This window comes from Colossoma macropomum, unplaced genomic scaffold, assembly GCF_904425465.1.
Source record: "Colossoma macropomum unplaced genomic scaffold, Colossoma_macropomum, whole genome shotgun sequence".
NCBI lineage: Eukaryota > Metazoa > Chordata > Actinopteri > Characiformes > Serrasalmidae > Colossoma > Colossoma macropomum.
In genome coordinates this window covers 44,708,409-44,730,242 of record NW_023494792.1, presented here as the reverse complement: position 1 = coordinate 44,730,242, position 21,834 = coordinate 44,708,409, and the positions used below count along the sequence as shown (strand labels likewise).

At 37.1% G+C, this 21,834-nt stretch overlaps 1 protein-coding gene across 1 annotated transcript; it reads right to left on the bottom strand.

The window, feature by feature from the left end:
• Positions 1 to 3,659: 3,659 nt before the first annotated feature.
• metap2a (methionyl aminopeptidase 2a) lies at positions 3,660 to 20,088 on the bottom strand. Its single transcript, XM_036577311.1, has 11 exons — positions 19,950 to 20,088; positions 17,360 to 17,458; positions 15,262 to 15,327; positions 14,054 to 14,156; positions 11,650 to 11,811; positions 9,886 to 10,067; positions 9,618 to 9,712; positions 7,346 to 7,442; positions 6,803 to 6,906; positions 6,198 to 6,313; positions 3,660 to 5,508 (listed from the first exon to the last, which is right to left on the bottom strand). Exons 1-11 carry the CDS (start codon positions 20,056 to 20,058, stop codon positions 5,256 to 5,258), a joined length of 1,386 nt encoding a protein of 461 aa, XP_036433204.1. The 5' UTR covers positions 20,059 to 20,088; the 3' UTR covers positions 3,660 to 5,255.
• Between the last annotated feature and the right edge of the window lie 1,746 nt (positions 20,089 to 21,834).

Here is a 21,834-nt window from a genome sequence, read left to right as displayed (position 1 = left end):
GTCTGTTTTCTGTTTCTACTGAATAGCTTGTCAGTTTAAGGAGAGTTTGTGGTGATTTCGGCATGCAGTTAGCACAGTGCTAATTGGTATAAGTGTCCTTTACTTGCTAACAACATTGGCCTCTTAGTTCAGTGGCAAACTTAGGAGGCAAACCTTGGACACTAAACATGTCTGAGTGACTTTTTGGATCAGGACAAAACTAAGTAAACTAGATTTACAGCCAATCCATTGTTGTAATATGTTTTCAACTCACCAGTCAAACATGAAGTTTTTTATTCTTAATTACATACAAACTGATTAGTGTCAACTAGGGCTGTTATGGTCATGAACTTTTATCTGAGGATTGTCATAAATAATTGCAATTAACAATTTAATTGTCTTGTTTATTGTCTGAAACTATTAAAATACAAGTGTAAAGTGGCCAAATTGGCTGCACAGCACCTCACTTGCTAGCTATGTTTACTGAGTAGCTAACACAGGTCATACTATCGAATCAAAGAATCGTGCATACACTGCACTTGCACAGGTCTACAGTAACACAAAATTAGGTATAAGGTTAAGCAAAGCTACACGTTTTTCACGGGAGTGAAAATCTAAGCTAAAAAATTACATTCTGCTAATATACATGTTAAAATATTAACACGTATATCTAACAACCAAACATAAGTGCTGCCATTTAAACACGTTTGAGCACCAGGTTACACTTCTTTTAGTGTTTTCATAAGCCTCATGATGTCTCAATGAATGCATTTACTGCTTTTATTCACATTTATTTTCCTAAACCCACCAAACTCAATTCATGTTTTGTTTGTTACAGCACAACATCACTGAAATGTAACAGCTGTAGATTTCAGTCAGCTTAAATAATTGTGACCACCTTAAATAATTACGATCAGGCAATTATATAATAATTGTGACAGGCCTAGTGCCAACTTGCTCAGTTTATATGCATCCAAAACACAGGTGTACTGTAAAAACAGTTCAAAATTGATTCTTGGTTAAATATTGACATGCTGGAAATTGAATCTGTTCAAAATGAACAAGATTGAGATTAATGACTATAGGAAACCCAGGCTGTCTGGTCTGTGGCTCTAAATGGTTCTATGCTTGCTTTTGAGCTCCATAGGCTCCAGCTTAGACAGCAGGGAAAAAAAGCTTGAATCTTATGAGTTTACTACATTGATTTTCAGTCACCCTCATCATGCAATGCTCTGCTGATTTCTACACTGCAAAAAATGGTACCTTGGAAAGTAAAATGACCTTAAATCTAGTCGATGTATCTAATAATTCTCATTTCAAGATCATTGTAAGCTTATTATAAGATTATTTAACTTACTTCGTCATTTTCACTTGTTTTAAGTGATTTTAGTAAGTCTAATTATCTCACTGTATTGAAAGATAGTTTGATTTGTTTCAAGCATATTTCTTACAACAAGCAAAATTATCTGCCAATATAGCGAGAAAATTTGACTTAATAAAATCACTTAGGAAAAAAAAATGTCTAGACATAAGTTAAATAATCTTATAATAAGGCTACAACAATCTCAAACTAATAAGACATTTAAGGCTTATTGACTAACTTTAATTTCACTTGCCAAGATACCATTTTTGCAGTGTAGATAAATATCTTGAATGGAAACTGAAAAGATCTCTCTTTGTGGTGACTTTCTGCTGTAAAGGCAACAGGGAAAAATCCGATATGTGGTTTGATATTGCTGATATGTTGAAAACAGCTAAGTTAACCAGCTTTTAAACCGATGATTAACTTGGTTGCTTTCAAAAAGATTTGACCTAAAATGCGAACATTTTAGGTTGACACTAATTTTCCTCAACAAGCAAACTACTGCAAATGTCCATGATATATTTGTTTGATCGATGGCTACTAATCCATCATTCAAGCGGACAAGCACGCTATCAGTTTTGCAGATGACAGTATGACATATTTGACTGCCAAAGGAGAAAATGATGAAATCATGCACAGAGCTAGTAAATGCAGATAGGTATTTAATTCATTTGTATTATTATTTTACAAAGTTTAAAATGAATTAATGGATATTACAAGCATCTGTTTCAGAGATTCTATTATCAAAATACGATGCATTTCAGAAGCAGTGCATATCATTTTTGGTATTTTTATGTTTGCAAATATCCTCATGCTATGTGAAGTTAAGCAGCCATACTCTTACTTTTTAAAAATTGTTATTCATCTATAATCCCCCTTTGCTACGCACAGAGTAGAAATGAATACCAGCAGTGGTTCTCAATCGCAGTCTTTTTACGTTTTCTCTGCTGTAACACACCTGATTCAGTGAATCAAGTAACTGTCAAGCCCTTCAGAAGGTGAGTCAAGTACGTTAGAGTAAGAAAAACGGAAAAGGGAGGTTAGTCACTGGGACTGAGAGCCGCTGACTGCAAGCTTTTGTTTTTGTTTTATTATTCAGGTAAAAAGAGAGAGAACTAAGTGGGGCCTGGTTTCTCTGGATTGCTATAGCATTGTTAAAGGAATATTCCAGAATCTTTCAACATGAAATCTATCTGCTGTATGTGTTTCATACTGTGGATTACCATGGAAAATAATTCTGATGTGTTTCCCTGTACAGAAAATCTACTGACTTCTATAATAGGAGCCAATGGGCAGTTGCTGAATTCCATGAAAAAAAGCATAACATTTCACTGTTGTCGGAAGAAAACCTTGTATCTCCATTTTTGTCCTTTTACAGTTTTTGACATAATTTGAAAATGGCTGTTGTGAATTTCCTGATGAATGGATCAAAAGAAACGACCCAAAATGACTTGGAAAAAAAGTCTGGTTCCATTGACTTACATTAAAAGTAGAGTATGTTTTTTCCTTCTCCTGTAAAGTTACCATTTTGGAGACACAAGGTTTTCTTCCGACAACAGCGATTTGTAACTACAGAACACAAATTCACCTGTCCAGGGTGTATCCTGCCTTCCTCCCAGTGACTGCTGGGAAGGGTTCCAGCACCCTCGTGACCCAGAAGGATATGCGGTTTGGAAAATGTGTGTCTATCTGTGTGTGCGTGTGTGTGTGTGTGTGTGTGTGTGTGTGTGTGTGTGTGTGTGTGTGTGTGTGTGTGAGTGTGAGAACACAAAACTACAACTGTTACACTGTTACAGATCTTTGGATCAAACAGACATTAGAGAATGACTTACCAAACTGTACGAAAACTGATCAGACTCTTGACCAACGGAGCAATGAAATTAAAAAAGTAATTCCGTTATTTTTGCTTTCCTCTCAAAGTTTGCTGGGATCTATGTTGCTCAGGTGGAGCCTGTAAAAACTACACCCACACCTTTACACTAGTAATACATAACCACACATTCTACCACCTGGAAATCTAGTCCCATTCTTGAATGAATCACACAGAATTACAGCTTGAAACAGCTTCTTTAACAAATAACTGAATGAATAAAGAATTTGAGTAAAGTGTTCTACACAAAAATGTGTTTAGCATTCACATTTGCTGATGGAATTCAGCAGCTACCCACTGGATTTCATTCTCGGTGTTGTTGCGTGATAACTGACAGTACAAAGGTCTATTTGCACCAAGATTTTAATGGACATGAAAATGGACACATGCATATTATTGACATCTTTCTGAACTGCTTTTGAATCTGGCTTTTTAATCAGAGCCAGCTTGATTTTCTGCATTTTACAGATATTTAAAAATTAGGCAGTTTAAACCAAAGTGTGGTAAGATGGAAGCATAACAACTCATTTTGCTTGTGGCAGAGCACAAATGTTTATATGACAAGCAACAGATTTAATGAATTTTAATTTGAATTTTCTTTTTAATGAGAAGAGCTATGAGCAGAAGCAGAGCCTCAAATTCCCTCACTGCCATACAAAAATACCTTTGGAATTGTTCATTATACAGTTGCGATCATTACTACTAGAAGAATATATTTCTTCTACCTCTACAGTCTTTCGCCATGTTCTCAGAATGTTAAAAAAATGCATCAGACTTGGTGTGAAGGTTCCACTGCATCCTTTTTTTGTCAGAACTTAAGTTGAAAACTCTGGAATGTTCCTTTAAGATCAACCTATTTGTAAAGGAGTGTTCAAAGTATTTCCCACACTACAGCATATGTGGAGAAATCAGGCCCAGGACAGCAGCTAGAGAAGTTAGCCTATCCTCCTGCATAGTTAAAGAGTTCAAACAGCTTTCATGCAGAAAATTGCAGGAGCATGGAGCAATACTGTGGAACAGTGCAGCAGGGTCCAGTGCTCTCTGCTGAGAAACCAGCTGGTTTTAAGTTGGTTTGTACTTTCTTTTTTTCTTTCTTTTTGCGTCTGTACACTACCTGTAAAAGTTTGGGGACACTTTACATCTTTTTGAAAATATAATTTTCTTGCTATTACATTTCAATCAATAAGAAAAAAATGCCAATGTTTTGTTACCATAAAGCAGCTAAAGTCATATGCAAAAGTGAATATAGGTTAACACATCTAATATAACTATGTGCTAATCCTTTGTGTGTTTTTAGCTTCAGTGTTCAGCTTAATGTTCATCAAAGTGTCTTCCTCAGTATCAAGAGCAGATTTTACACAAATAATAACTTGAAAGTTTTTTTCCAAAATATTGTTAAAAGCACAAAGATTCAACCCAAATATGGTTTTAACACCTGAAAGGTTGGTGTGCTAATGAGTGCTGACATCACAACAAGAGGATAACATGGGCAGACTATTCCCAAGGTAACCATCATAATTACTAATATTTACACATGAAATGTTTTCTCTAAATAAACCTGAGTGGTCTTTAATATGTAAAGTTATTGCAAACTAACAAATTAAACAATTGAACCCCTTGTTATTCAGACTTCTTATTCAGTAACTACTCTACATTATTCTCTAACTACTATGAAACCATTATGCAAGTTATACAGTTATGCAAATAAGGAAATAATGTATGGGCCCTACATATGGACTCTTAGGATTTAAGGGGTTAAAGGCTAGGTGTCCCCAAACTGTTGACAGGCATTGTATACGCTCATTTGGAGTGTGATTCTCAATTTTTTTGTCTTTTTGTTTTATAGCACAATTTGTGTGTGGGAAACCTTGGGGGTATTTCACAAAGCAGCATTTCTTAGTTTAACTGGATAACTTGAGTCATAAACAAGCACCGTCCATAGGATTGTCTCGTAGCTCTTCTCTTCTTGAACAGGCTTGCCTTTGGCTTAAGAAATCTGGCTAATTGAAAAATCCTGCTATGTGAAATACCCCCTGGGGGGCCTCAGTAGTCGTCTCCTCGACTCACTACCTCTTTACAGGTGGGCCTGAGTAGGATGGTATGTTCATACTGTGCGGTGTAGGAGCCCTTGGTGTCGCAGAGTGGTGGGTAGGGGTCGATGATGCCCAAGTCACACAGGTTCTTCAGAGCCATCAGGTACTTACTCTCCCCGAGCCGGTCCAGCCAGCGGCGGCAAAACGCCAGCGTACCAAAATTCTCATTCACCACATTCAACAAGTGCTTAGCTCTCGGCAGCCTGGAGAAAGAAAAACAACTTTCAGCTTCCACTCATGTAATATATACACATGTAAATATCTACATGTAATATGTCCCATTATATATATATATATATATATATATATATATATATATATATATATATATATATATGTTTAAGTACCTATATGTAGTGATAATATGCCCCATATGCATTATTTATCTTTCATTATTTGAAAATGCTAGCTATTCTTTATACTGTGTCAAAAGTTGGTGTTGAATGAAACAACAGGAACAGTCCAAAACAACACAGAATAAAATTATATTACATTAACTAGTGTTACTGTAATATAATTTTATGTAACATTACATATGGTACAAGGTTTTGTTCTGACAGTGACAGTACACTGTATATGTAAGTACCTACATGTAATAATGATAATCTGTCCCATATGTATACGTATTTTTGCCTTTTTTTGTTGCCCTTTTTGATGTGTCAAATTCCATAATGAACAGACCAACAGAAATGGTACAAAATTACTTGGAAAAAATTATTTACTCATTTACTTTCATTAAAAGTTAAGACTGTTTTTCCTTGTCCTGTAAAGTTACATGTAAGTACCTATGTGTAATAATACTATGGACCAAATATATCTTGTTTTCTCTGGTTTTCAAAGTAAGGACATTTTTTGTCACAAAAATGTACAAAAAACAAACACACACTCTTACCTGATTGGTACATGTCCTACGTCAAAGTTCTTCATGTAATGTGAACAGTCCATATCATCATGTACCACTCCCTTCCCTGTGCTGCCAAACGTCTCAATAGCGTACGCCTCACCCTCCTGTACACACAAACACACAAAGCCTAACGTCATCAAGATGTACAAAGAGTCTACACATATTATTATACCACGCTGAAATATGTTGGACACAAACACGTGAAGGAAGAAAAGCTGCAACCCGCTATGAAATACATAATAAAAGATTGTGTCTATGACAGCCAAAAATGTATCAGTCCTCAAAACATTCTGGCCACAGTTGTATTATTACACTGGGTTTTGTGAAGTTATTATGCAGGTTTTATAACGAAGTGCGAGGAAATAACAGTATGTTCACACTGTAAGTATTAGATGGTTGGGAAGTAAGATGTTGGGATGATCTGGGTCAACACAGCAGTCCAAAAATAAACAAACACAACTGAATGTACACACTCCTAAACAGGCAAGCTCACATCCACTGAAAAAAACCTTCACAGCAAAGTAAAAGCTCAATGACTCTGTCTCTTTCTCTTTTGATCGAGTTTATGAATATGGTTGATGCAGCACACATACCTCCATCCTAGTGGCCTCACCACCCTTTACAATGGGCACTGTTTTGCCAGCATGTATCCGGTACTGACCAATGGAGTGGCCATTCAGATTGCGGATTGGTTTAACTGGAAGAAACAAAAATGTCATGTGAAAGTATGTATTCAACAGGCCCTCTACAAATAATCCAAGTAATACAAATAATTCACATGTACTCTTATTGAGATACATCTAGGACAGATCTGGATCTTATACTATGACAGTTAGAGAAAATAAATATAGACTATTTCTGGCATTAATGGAAGCAAACATAAAAGTAACAGAGCGTACGTATCGCCACCAAATTTCTGTCCAGTCAATGAACACCAACATGTATAATTTTGTGCACTTTGCAGTGTAAAAACCAACTGAAACAAATGAGTCACAAAAACCTAAACCCTGCTGCGGACTTCAGCAAACAAACTAGGTAAGAAAACAGACTAAATTGACTTGATTACTTCTTGTGTATAAAAAAGACAACAAGTCTACGGTATTTTTTCTGTGCAGGGTTAATGTGTTTGTTCCTACCTTGGTAAGTTTTCCCGTCTAACTCCACCTCGTACGACTCCATCACTTCCTGTATAGATTCTCCAATGTCACAGAGACGTACGTCTATCCCTGCACACTGCCGAGAGAACAGGCCAGAGTTACACACACAGTTCTCACAAACAGCCAGACATTATTATCTGCTACCAAACTTCCTACAATCACTGTTTTCAATTAAATAAAACCAATTTTTTGCAGATAAATGCATAAAGTTATTCTAATATGATGCCGGTACTGTGTAACTTCACTGGTTTCAAAGAATTAGGAGTAAGCTGTAAATAATGAAATGTCCAGAATGATGAAAAGAGCTCTAGATGACTTCTAATGACCAAGAAAGGTGTATAACATTTAAAATGAAGTTATGAAGAATGAATAAAATTAATATCCAATATTCCTCATATAAATCACAAGGCAGATAAATTATCAAGAAATCACTATAAATAAATAATTACAGTACATTATTTATCATTTCATAACATCTTGATGTTCCTAAAAATCTAGCATATAGCATGTCAATCTACACTGCATTGAAGGAATAAGCCATGAAAGCCACATGTAAGAGTGTTATTAGGCACGACACAATAATAAAATAAAACTCCCTTACAAAATCACTGTAATGTGTGGCCTCAAGTGGCTTACTGGTTTTACAAAACGATGAACGATAAAATATAAGTAGCAACTATGAACTGCTGAAAGAGGGCAAAAGCGTTCATTCTCCCATCACTGTGTACTGCCATCATTTCACAAACGTTTTAACTTTTTGTCATAAAATAATTATATCATAATACAGCACTGTAATGCAAAAAGCTTTACTTTATAAGCAGTTTTTGCTGCCCAGTTAACGTCTGAACAACAATGCTAATATCCATTTACTGCTCCTATGCAATTTCCAGTCTTATTTTTCACCAAGCTAACAATGTTCTATGTCCTTTTTCCCCTGCTAGGGCTGAATCTCAAACGGCTCCCTACTTAGTGCACCATGTAGGAATTAAAATACTGGTTCCTGGACCCAAATGCTGCATGATATGTCTGAGAAATACCTAATTGGGATCCAGCAATTCCAGACAAGTAGTGCATTATTTGGGTGTAGAAGCCAGAATTTTGTACATTAAACTTACACAGCACAGTTTATAAGAAGGAGGGAGTCATTTGAGATTCAGCCTGGATTTGACGTTTGAAGTATGTAAAACATTCAAGTGACACATTCTTTACTTTTTTTATGCAGGTTTACAGTGAGTCTTTCAGTAAGTACTTTAATTCAAAGCCTGTGATATTAATTTAACTGTTTAACCTGTTAGTTTCAGCTTGTTATCTAGCTTTTAGCTTGATATCTGGCTGCTTAGACTTGTTGTAGTTAAAGGGGAACTCCACTGATTTTTAAAATGTCTGCATAATTAAATAGTTACAATATAAAAGTAATTCTGAGTGGTTTGGTGTAAAATGCTTCATTTTAGAGACACTTAACGAGTCAGAATCGTTCAAAACAGTGGTGATAGGAACCAGACATCCACGTTTAAAAGCTCCCTCACAAGAAGTTATTACATAAAATGATTATGAATGCTTAACCTGATGTCTGGGACATTGCTCATGGTAGTTGGGTGATAAAATTTTGGCCTAAAATGTAATTGAATCAATTTATTCTAATCCATGAAGGGTATTCTAGGGCAAAATAGTCCCCAAAGAAAACTTTTTTATTTTCAGATTTATGACTATTTTTCCATCATCCATATATAAAAACTCAGAATACATGTGTAGGTTCACTGCCGGTTTTGGATAGTAAATGGAATGGCTACATTTGTGGTGTAGACATTGGAACCTTTTTCTACAAATGAATAATTTCACCTCAAACCACTCTGAATGGCTTTGTTTATATCTCAACCACTGAATTACACAGACATTTTGAAAAATTATTTGAAAAGGTATTGGTGGAGCTCCCCTTTAAGAAAATAAGCCATCAGAGCCCCAGTTAAAAAAAAAATATGTTCCTACTTCATCAATACACAGGTGAGCAGCATTACAGTCAAAGATTATTGCATGAACAGTACAATGGTCTTGGTCACTTGGCACAGTTATACTGAATTCAGGTGTTGTGAGGTGGTCAAAGGAGTGTGTATATCAAGTATTTTACAATGGTTTTGAATGCAGCTCAGCCAATCAGATTTTAGGACTGGTTCTATTTGTTTCATAAAAGTTATCACTGAACAAAATAACAACAATTATTAATATGACAAGTGACTCTAACACATCCACACACCTTGATTCCAGTGTTGGTGGCGTCTCTTACAGCTTCCAGCAGACGGTCATACTTTGGGTTAAAGGTGACGGTGAAGGCACAGTCAATAATCCTCCCTGAACACACACACACATCAATAAACAGGCGAAGCTGTGTGTGTGTGTGCGCGTGCGTGCAGGTGTGTGCGTCTGAATGAGTGTGCAGAATGGTCAGTGCCATAATGAAGTGTGACTCCTTTCATGACCTCTGTGCGACCTCTGTGCATGTGTGTGTGCATGTATGTGTTTACCATTGATGTGTGTGCCAAAGTCGATCTTGCACACGTCGTCGTACTGCAGCACGGTGGGGTCTCCAGCATTGGGGGTGTAATGAGCAGCACAGTTATTGAGAGAGCAGCCAGTGGGGAAGGCCAAACCTGCATTCAGCCCGTTTTCCTTAATCAACCTCCTACTGGATTCCTCCAAACGCTCACTGAGGCAGAGGGAGAGGGAGCGCGAGAGGCATAAGGATCAAGCCACTGCATTTTGTTTTGTACATACAGTACCAGTCTAAAGTTTGGACATGTCTAACTGAACTTCGAACACCTTCATTTAATTAATTTCCATGCAAAACGAAACGGCCATTACGTGCAAGTTATTCATTTTTCAAAGTCAGGAAAAAAAGAAAGCATATATTTAACAGAAAATTACACAAAGTCCTCAATTATGATCATTTTTCTCAGTGTTTAGTGTGTCCACTCTTTGTCTTTATTACAACTTCTGTTCTTTCCAGGAGACTTGCTTACAGTTTCTCCAAAGCAATCTGAAGGGATATTTTTCCAAAGTTCTCCAAAGTTCATTCTTAGACGTTCGTTGAAATTTCTGCTTCAAACACATCAATTATTTGGAAGTTTGGACTTTGGGGTGGTCAGTCTATTGTTCTGAGAACACCAGCAGCTTATTTATCTGATTCACATTTTTTTCCTTTTTTGTCTATTTCTCTTCCTCAGGCTTCTTGACAGCTACACATCCTTTCAGACTCACAGTGTTGAGTTGTCTCCTCATAGTGGACGGACGGACAGAAACACCTGTGGATTATTTCAGATCTGAGGCAAGAGTGTAGCTTAATTTTCTCCTCTCTCTTAAAGAGGAAAACTTTAAGTGCTGTTTATATGATGGGGACAGTTTTGGTGGTCTACAAGGTCTTACACATACAGAGCCCTGTTGGTGACATCCCTTTTTAATAAAAAATAATGTGTGGCGACAATTTAAGGCAAGGAATTGAAATAATTAACTTACAGCCCCGACTTAGCTGTATGCTGTGGCTACAAATTAATTATCATAACTTTATCTCATTCCCAAGCCTTAATAAGTCATAACCACAACTTAATTATTTTGTTGCCTTGTCTTACTAAGTCATGAATACGCATTAGGATCTCATTCCCTTGACCTTAGTCATTTGTGGTCATTTTATTTTTATTAAGGAGGGCTGTCACCAGAAGGACTCTGTATGCACAGATCTGTTTTCTTTTTATCTTTTCACATATATTTTTTAAATGTTTTTCATTTTATTTTCCTTTAACCTTCCTCTTCCTAATCTCCTCAGAAATATCTGTTGATAAATTAATAACTTGCATGTAATGGCTGTTTTGACTTAATTTAATAGTAATCTTGTACAACACTGTATGTTTTTCTTAACCTTAAAGATGTTTTACTCTGAAGGCTAATGTTTTTAATTTGATTCTGAGCCAAACATAACATAGTGAAGCTGATGTCTGTATGAATTTAATTCCAAAACAAAAAAAAAAAATCAAAAAAGTTTTTATTCAATTCAGTTCTTTTGTTCCCCATAAAAAGCAGTTTTAAGCAGTTAGCAAGGTCTCAGCACATGTGTATCTTCTTCGAGACTGCTGGAAAAGCATCCCAGGTGGTGCCTTATGAGGCTTTTTGAGAAATTGCTTAGGGTGTGAAAAACGGCATTAAAGCAAAGGGGGCTAATTTCTAGAAGAATCTAAAATAGTTTTTTTCCTTGTCAGGTTAAAGTCGTAGTTGCGTGATAGTTGTCTGACCCTCACCAGATCTCGATCATGCTCAGGCCTGGTTTGATCCAGCTTCTGACATACTGCCGCACCTGCCGATGAGCCTCAGCAGCCTGACGATAATCATTCCACACTTCTTCGCTGGCTTTATCCAGAACACGCTTCTCCTCGCTGCTCATCCGCCACGCTGCACTCCGTCTGGACACACATGCATATACACTGATTGACATGTTATGGACATCACATCACTTTTTTCAACTGACCAAACAGCAATTTACAGGCTTTAAATGTTTGCTGGTGTTTCCGAATGAGTACCTGAATACTCGTTCTCAAAACTACCCTTAAAAACAAATATATTTACATTTCATAATTAAACAAAATTTTAAGTATGTTTGTCACTACAGTCCAAACATATAAATATATATATGTTATATAAATGCCTATGACTGGTCATGATGGCAGCAACACAGGCCTGCTCCACCACTGCTAAAACTCACCACAACAAACAGGCTTGAAGTTCTGAGCTCTCCAGTTTTAGCACCACCTTATACTTACATATTTGAGACTGTTCATCAGACTTCTGTGCCTCTGTGGTATACCAACCGCCTATCGTATATTTTGAGCTGAACATTTTTCTTAATGTAAGTCTTTTGCTTCAATGGATACATAGAAAGCAGTACAGTTGGTTGCGCTCTGAGGTGAGGTGGTGAACGCCCAGCATGAATTGATGATATTACCAGCTATAATTTATGTATTTTCCACATTTTTAATATTTTAACAACTACTGACCTTTGCTTATTAAACATGCTGTAGTTTAAGCTACAACTTTGGTGGCCTGAAAAAAGACAAAGCTTCTGAATGCTAAACAGAGAATCAAATACCAATGTAACAAATAAATATTTAAGTATTAGAATAATTCAGGCCAGTCCCAGCACTCTCAGCTTCACAAAGGAGTAGAGGCAAACAGTAATTAACTGACTATACTTGTAATTGTCGCAGTTTGGTGCAAAAGATGTTTGAAGGTCATAATGTCACAAGAATTAAATTTGTTTCAGCAGCTAGAGCAGGACAAAAAAACGGGAGAAGATACAAGCCTACATATAAATGTACATGTGTACCTCACACTCCCCTTATTCACACTGTTTACTGTGGGACCACCTTAAACAGTACTAGAGAGCCAGTGACCTCTATGTCAGGTGCCTCAGCAAAAATATAATATAATATTACACAGAGCACAGGGTAATCTGAGGTAGAGCACATTTCAGATAGGACAAGGTGATCTGAAGAGATCAGAGGAGGACAAGGGATAAGTTAGAAGAGGAATAAAAAAAATAAATAAAATAAAAATAATATATATATATATATATATATATATATATATATATATATATATATATATACATATATATATATATATGTATATAATTATCACTATTTTAACACTACTTTGTGTTAAAACATTAGGCTTGTTGTAACTTTTATAATGTAAATTAGATTAGAAATTTAATTTAATTGATTTAACTGCTAATGAACGGAACTACAAGTACATTTATCAAGTTATTGAGTTTTTATTGTGATAGGTTGCATTTACTCAAAAAAAACAGCACACAGTACTGTTCAAAAGTCAGAAACCACCCTTCATTTGATCACAAGGTAAAATGGCCATTAAATGCAAGTTATTCATTTTTCAGCATAATAAAAATATATTTAACAGAAAATGACATCAAAATCTTTGCAACTACACATAATATTACATTTATCAGTATTCAGTAAATCCATTTTTTTCAGGATACTTGCTTTCGGTGTTCCAACGAAATCTGCAGGAATTTTTTCCACACCTCAAAAGTTCAGCTTTAGAAGTTGGTTGCACTTTCTGCTTCTTGCGATCCAAGCAACTTCAAATGTATTCACAATGATGTTAAGGTCTGGACTCTGAGGTGGTCAGTCCACTAACAGCTTCTTTATTTGAAAAAAATCTTTCTTTTAGTCTATTTCTTATTCTTGACAGCTACGCATCCTTTTAGACTCATAGTGTTGAGTTGTCTTCTCACAGTGGAAGGATGGACAGAAACACCTGTGGATGTTTTCAGATCTGAGGTAACAGTGGAGCTTAATTTCCTCCTCTCTCTCAAAGGCGAAAGCTTTCAGTGCTGTTTATATGATGGCGACAGTTTTGGTGGTTTTTGGCGGGTCTTGCTCAGTTGTTAGTCCCATTTTCTCTCTTAATCTTTTAACAATTTTATCAATTTATCACCTACATTTTTTTTTATTTATACTTAATGGCTGTTTTGACTGCAAATGAAATAAATAAAGGGGCAGTCTTCTGACTTTGACAGGTGTGTTCAAAGATGTTCTCAAAATCTGAGCACACTTCTTGTGTTAAATAAGACAACACTCTGTTGAAAATGAAAGGGAAATAAGGAGAGCGCTAGTCTCTTACCCATCCTGTGAGGGAGGATATTCACACTCCTGTCCAACAGGAAACACTCCATTGGGATAAAGCTCACAGATGGGCATAGACGGAGGATCAGTCTGTGTTTTAGCTGAAGAAAGACAAAAGTGTCAGTGGTACAAAATAATGGTAACCCCTTAAAGAACCCACAACATGAAATGAACAAAATGTCCTTGTTTTTTGAAAGGCTTAATATACTTAACACCATAAAGTTTCAAAACTCTTCACTCTCCAATCCACACACAATAAAAAAGTGGTGGTTCAAGGGTTTTTTTGGTAAAGGTGATTGTTATATATACAAAACTATGCTACGCTAAGAATGTACAGTCCGTATAAGGAAACTAGGCTGCAAAACTAGCCATGAATTCATCATGGCTGTGATGTCACAACCATGAATACATCAACACATGACCTCCCTTTCAGTCTACTGCAGTTTAGCCTTGCACATTCACACTGAAGTTATGCAAAGCGTTGTTCCTACAGTCTATAGCAGAGCTACTGGAGTGGAAAGTGATTAAACATTGTGCTGTTCCTGGCTGTCAGGAAAACAGTTTTCCAGTGGATCCACATATCCAAAAGGAGTGGATGAAGTTTATTTTTTCTCACAGCAGAATATTATATGATTGTCTTTGAGGATTTCAGTGTTAACTGAACAGGTTGTTCCACATTTCAGCATCAACCTCTTTTTGAACAAGGCACAATATAAAGCAGCCAATCAGTACAGAGATCATTTACATATATCAGTGTTTAAGGCAAAGTAACAATAACAGCCTGTTCAATTCTAAGGGAAAAAGACTGGTTGGAAAATAGTCATCTAAAAATGAATCATGAGTTTTTGTTATGTGTACATTTCAGTGTACCTTTTCTCTCTCTAATAACTATATAACACACATAATAGTACTGTAGTAGTTTTGGAGTAATTCATAGTAGTTACTAGATAATAAGCTGTGTGATTCATAACTAAATAATAAGCCTGGAGTTCAAGGGGTTAATGCAGGATCACAGGCTCTATGGAGAAGACTGTGGCACAAGAGTGAGACAGAGTGGAATTTGCACTGCAGGACTTTCCCAGGAGTAATGCAAACTGGCGCAGGGCCAGCCCACTGTATTGGTCTGCCAGGCGTGACATGAGCACAACCGCTTGCAGCGATAGCTGGTCCAGTGACAATAGAGAGAACTCAGCAGCACAGACTTACGGCCTTTCTTTTTCTTGGCCTTTTTCTTCTTCTTCTTCCCAGCAGAGTTCTCTCCCTCTTCTCCATCTGTGACAAAAGCAACACAGAAACATTTTACACACAAACCAATACGATGAATGGCAGGTAGTAGTTTGCCTACTCTTGAAGTGAATTTATGCGCATGGTATATTTCTTTGTCAGAGTACCTGAAAGTGGACAAGTCAATGGAATACGTCAGCATTTTTCAACCTAATGTCTGTCTCAGGGATCTCAAACTAGCAGCCCCCAGGCCACAGCATCATATGGCCCGTCACATACTTTCAATTTAATTTTCACTGCAGCTAAACAATAACATCTGACGGGTAGATTCGCCTCACCTGCCAGACACTGTGGTTGGTTATCCAACATAAGCTGAATAAATTCAGCTTAAGCTGATATGTACATTGTTAAAAGAAAAAACTGAGCACTGCATGAGTGCAAGAGGAAGCATTCACACAAAAACCTGATGCAGCATATACAATGCACACTGAGTGAGTATGGCTGTAATTTAGCTACAAACAACACAGCCATTATTCTAATTTAGACCAATAGAGTGTTAATGCGGATTCATTCATGACTTAGTGGAAAATACAGCGTGTCAGAATTAAGAAATGAATGGAATTCATTTCAACTGAGAATGCAGATTTAACCGCTTTGCGAACTTGTAGAAATGTAAATGCTGTCAAAGCAAGAGCCACATATAATATTCTGCTGTTAAATGTAAAACGTGTATTTATTCTAATACTAATACTGATATTAATATTAAAATACTACTACTGTAACTGATAAACTACTACTACTACTCATAATAATAATAATAATAACACACACACACACACACACATTTCCAAGCTGCTTATCCTTCTGGGTCGCAGGGGGAGCTGGAGCCTTTCCCAGCAGTCATTGGGCAGAAGGCATAATAATAATATTAATAATATACTTTTAGATGATTATCTTAAGTGAAATACATCAATTAAAAATAGCTTAATAGCTTTACAAAAAAGATCGGTATGAGTACTCAAGGTGGTATTGTGCCATCTGCACTGTTAGAAATACAAGTACTGTACACTTTCGTTCATCAAGGTACATACAGTGTAAATATACCCTCAAGGTACAACAATGGTTTTAAGGTCCAACTGTGTACCTTAAATGCATATGTAAATATACATATTCATACCTTTTTTATAACCCATTGTTTTAAAACAGGACAATATGGCCAAAAGCCTCAAGTCAAGACAGGATAGGTGGAAAATGTTCCAAACCCGATATATTTTGCCATAAAGCCATTTTGTCCCTGGATCCTTTAAATCACGAGGTTGTTAAGGAGTAAAAAGATTATTATTATTATATGCAAGCTAACACTGTAGTGCATTGAATTGACATCAAAGGACTGGCAACCTCACCAAAATACTCCACACAAATCAGCAAGACTAGTTGTGGTAGTTTTGTTGCTTTGGCAGTGGCCGCATAAAGTTTGAGTAGTTGATGTTGTTATATAATAATGCTTACTAACAGACTTACTTTCAGCATCATTTCAATGCACAGAAGTGTTAGTTTGCTTGTAGCATGTAAGCAGTATTATTTGTAAAAGACATTGTAATTTATAGGATCCAGTGACGTTCTGGGGAGAAATGTGTGTTGGAACCGTGTAGTTTCCCCACAGAAAGATGGATGTGGCGATATTTGAAAACGACATTTATTCATGTTGATGTGACACAGAGTGTTGTTCCTGCGGTCTGCAGCAGAGCTACTGGAGTAGAATATATGGGGAAAAGCGAACTAAACATTGTGCTGTTCCTGGCTGTTGGGTCGCAATTATTACTTCAACCTTGCAGAGGATCCACACATCTGAAAGGAGTAGCTGAAGTTTATTTTTTCTAACGTCCTTGAGAATTTCAGTCTGAACTGAATAAACTGTTCTACATTTTAGCCTTAACTGCCCATGGAGAAATCAGTGTAGCCCTGGAGTTCCATATATGGGAATGATACACACTTCAGAACAACTTCAGAGGTCTATAACTTTAAATGAATTTGGGCCTAAATGAGCACACTGTGTGCGGAGTGTGTTTGTACAGTGCACCTTCTTCTGCATCCTCCTCCCTCTCTCTCTCCTCCAGGCTCTGCTGCTCCAGTGGCTTCCTCACATCCACTTCGCATTCCTCGGCCAGTTCAGCTTGTCCTGCCGCAAAGTCACACACACACACACACAGGTGAGTGAGCCCATAAGCAAAGTAAGTGCTAATTGTGCCAGGTGCATTCATCAACAACTTCTTCATCCTGCGGGGCTGAATGTGACTGACTGAGTAATGCTTGTCAGTTTGGATCCCGGACAATTCCATCCCACATAACGGATCCATGAGATGGAGAGGTTGGCACAGATTTTAGGTCATTTGCATCGTTCTATAACCTTGAGAACATGACACAGTGAACCTGATGTGGCTAAACATACTCAGCCCCAACACAAGAATATAGCTGAACCCAGATTATGAACATCTAATAATGCCATCTCCAATAAAACGTCTTCTGGGATAACTCTGATTTTTGCCCATATACAGGGGGTCCAAAAAGTATATGTACATTGGTGCCATACATAACAATGCATTAAGTTCCGTATGTAGCAAAACAAGTGATATTTATTTAAACTGTCTCTACGCTTTACAGTAGCCTTAGTGCAGTTTGGTTGGAATTCTTCTATAAGCTTTATCCACACATTTAAACATTTTATAAAGAAATCTTTATATTAAACATTAAAGTTTAGACACTTAAGGTTCAATAAAGTTACCAATGGTTAAAAGGTTAAAATGTCCAAATGTCTTTTTGGCACCACTGTACATGTCTCAGTGTATGTGCCAGTACTATTTAGTTCTGTCATTATTTAATAGTTTACGGTTCTAAATTTACCCAAAACTACTAGGATACAGATTTTTATTGGAAAAAATATAAGATGGAAAAACTAGCTCTACTTACAAGACTTCATTTTGGAGAGCGAGTCATGCAAAAGAAGTTTAAATCCCCCTGGTCAAATTATAGGTTTTAATAATTTTCTTAGGGAGCCCATGTTAACAAACCCTCTACAGGGAACACACTTAAATGTGACATTTTTTCTGTGAATGTTTCTACACAATTTTAATTTATTTGCTGAGTTTTAACATACTGGGGGAAAGAAACACATTGTGCCATAACTTTTGCACAGGACATTTTTTTTCAGTTTTTCCCCAATATGTTAAATTCAGCAGATAAACAGTAATTGCATATTAATATGTGCAAAAGTGTAGAGGATGTAGATGATGTGTTGACTAAACTTTTGCATGCAACTGTACATCACACTGTTTTATATATCATTTTTCATACGGGCTGCCAGGCACTTTAACTGTACATTTGAACTCAAACCTGCAAGCAGCTCCTTAATCTCTTTGGAATCGAAATACTTTATTGACCATTAAATTTACATACAGTAGAAATTCGTCTTTCCCACTGAAAAAAAGACCATTAGAACCATTGGGATTAAAATCTGATGGTTTTGCTTTTTTGGCTTAATGGTTACCTTTGAACAATCAAATGCATCTGATGTCAGTCAGAACACCTGTTAAACCATTAGAGTCCTACATACTGTGATATCAGCCCATCAGGAAACCACTGAATAGCATTACTGTCTATTGGACACCACCAAGAACCAAAAATACTTTAATTTTTCTCAGCAGGATTTGAAATTTGACTGAAATGTGAAACTAAGCATAGAAAACAAAACACAACATTTGAATAGAATATAAATGCAAACAAAGGATTCAACTGACTGATTGACAAGTAACAGCTGTAGAGATGATTATGATTATGACTGTGCTGGAGTAAATGACAGTACTTATGGCCTCTTCTGTTAGAAAAACTTATTCCAAGTCTTTGGCGCTGGCATATAACACTGCATGCTCTACACAATAAAGCAAAACACAATATCTGAACATTAAAGGAAGTAATAAAATTACTGCATAACAAATAATAAATTAGGCTATGCCACATGCATATACATGACATGGCAGTACTTTTGCCTCGTGATAGAAAAACATCCAAACCTATTCTGATATTTTTAAAGCAGAACAGCTAGATCAGCATTTCCAGCTTCATACCTTCGCTCCCTTAGTCCACCTGCACTGCACAGTTTACAGTTTTCCTCCTGCACCTGAGTTTCATCTCAGCTATCGATCATGAGCTGAAGTAGAGGTGTTACAGCAGGAAAACCACAAAACTGCAAAGCAGGTGGGCTACAAGACTGGAGTCTTACGTCACTGTCGAGTTCAAGTCAAGTGCACTGAAAAGAAGTAAAGCACTGAATGTACTTGATTCAAACGTGTACATCATTTCCACATGAATATGAGACACCGTTTATCTGTTCTCTGTTCAGTTCACTCACTTTTGCCAGAAACTGTGTTGATTTAATGTATCTTATTTATGTGGAAATGCTTTACACATGTGAATCAAGTTCAGTCAAGCGAATACAAGCTTATTTTTAGTGTGGGTTGCAGAAAAATGTGACCTAAATCCAAATGACTCCCTAACTGGACTGATTTCACGCTGCACGTAGTGCACTTCAGGGAGTAGGGAGTAATTTGGGACGCAGCCCCTGCTGGCTCGCACTATTGCAGAAGTAAGTAAGCTCTCGAGTCCGCTGCTCTTACCTGCAGAGGCTGTTTTGCTCTTCTTCTTCTTTCTCTTCTTCTTCTTCTCAGCGTCTGTCTCTCCGTTCACTGCCGCACAGAGCGGCGCAGAGCTGGCCGCCTCTTCCATCACTGCAGCTGAGGGAAAGAGCGCGCGGTGCACTGTGGGAGGGACTTCCACAGGATGATGATGATGATGATGATGATGACGATGATGATGGAGCGGAATATTAATGAGCCCGTTCAGCTGAAATGTGCAGTAGCGGTCAGCCTGATTTCCTCACCCAGAGCAGATGGTTCATCTAATTACAAATCATCCAGCAGGTAACAACGACTGTGATAGTCTCACGATGAACGTACCAGATGTACTAATGCGTAACCTGCATTTATGCATTTGATACATAATCCGCAAAATAATAATAATAATAATAATAATAATACAAGAACTTATTTACTTTTATCGCCGTGCTTTTACGTTTCATTTCCCAATGGTGTCCAGCAGGTGGCAATATATTTTTGTATTGTGCGTTTAACTAAAGTAAAAATGTTGAATCTTATCCGCATCGTTGCCAGATTGGGCGGGTTCACGTCAAACTGGATGGATTTTGGCTGGATTTGGCGGGGTAGACAAGTCCTTTGGCGGGTATACAAAATTTGGGCTGATTTGTCATTATTTTGATTATTATCATTTTATATTCATGGAAGTTGTTTGTGGTTTCTTTGTCATTTATGACAGAGATTCTAAAACTTGGACGTGAACAGCTTTTGTTTTTTTTTTATCGGTGATATAATAAACCCATTTTTTAAAAAGACCGACACCGCCATCTAGCGGCCACTTCAGTACCTGTCTGCTAATTTTCGAGGGCAAGACAGCCGCGGTTAATGTACACAGAAGCTCTTTTGCTGACGTTGTTTAAATGCTGTATTTAATTGCGTGGTTACAATGACCCTTTTGTGCGTTTTCATGCGTTGTGGGGGGTTTTGAACTTTTTTTTGGCTGGAAACTACATGCAATCTGGCAACCCTGTGCACAAAAGTCCTGCGTGATTACTCGCTTTTAGTCAAAATAAGCAGGAGCACCTGGTTCTGCTTGTGATATTGGTTTCAGTATTCAGACCGCTGAACATGAGAGCTTCTGCTCTGTTGAAGCAAAAACCTGCAACCACAACGGCCCTCTGTGGATAAAACTGGACACCCCTGAATTAGAGGGTTTAAAGGGCCCGTATGGTGGAAAACAACATTTTCCTCACATTTCTTAAAAGTAGATTTTTATAAACTGGTGTTTCAAAACATTTCATTCACCTCCAGTCCATACAGTCCAGATATGGAAACGAAGCTGAAGAAAACAGCTCGTTTTGAATTGATTTTGTGATGTCATGAAAACATTTGCACATCCAAATATTTAGCCTACAGCAGTTTAGCCGAACCCATTCACACAGAAGTTATAAGAGTGTTTCAGCTAGGGCTTTTCTCAAATGAGGCAGTAATACCGGACAGCCAATCAGAACAGAGGCCATTTACATATATCAGTCTTAAAGACACAGTGACAAAACAGCCTGTTTAATTCTAAGGGATGTACAAATAAATTGTGTCTGTTTTTTGTTATATAAACCACATAAATGGTGGGTGGGGGTTTGTGGGCAATTGAATACAAGAATAGTGCTGGACATGAGCACTTTAAAAAGAATTCATGGACTTAATGAAACTACAGTATTAAACTATACCATGGATCTCTCGTAGCCCCTGATGTAGAGGCTAATAAATACAGATATTCAGCTTCTTAGCAGTAACATTATCTATCTGGCTTCCTTCTGCATTAGCCAGTTAATAAGTAAACAAAAAGAAAAACAAACAAAAAAACTTTCAAACAGTATGAACTAAGAAATCCATGCAAAACAGCTGTAGT

Excerpts from the sequence above, each read along its gene's own strand:
- metap2a (XM_036577311.1), bottom strand. The coding sequence starts at position 20,058 with ATGGAAGAGGCGGCCAGCTCTGCGCCGCTCTGTGCGGCAGTGAACGGA. Across the intron at positions 14,157-15,261 it reads GGCCAAGAAAAAGAAAGGCC|CTAAAACACAGACTGATCCT; the intron begins GTAAGTCTGTGC and ends GTCTTTCTTCAG. Across the intron at positions 10,068-11,649 it reads CTGAGCATGATCGAGATCTG|TGAGCGTTTGGAGGAATCCA; the intron begins GTGAGGGTCAGA and ends CCTCTGCCTCAG.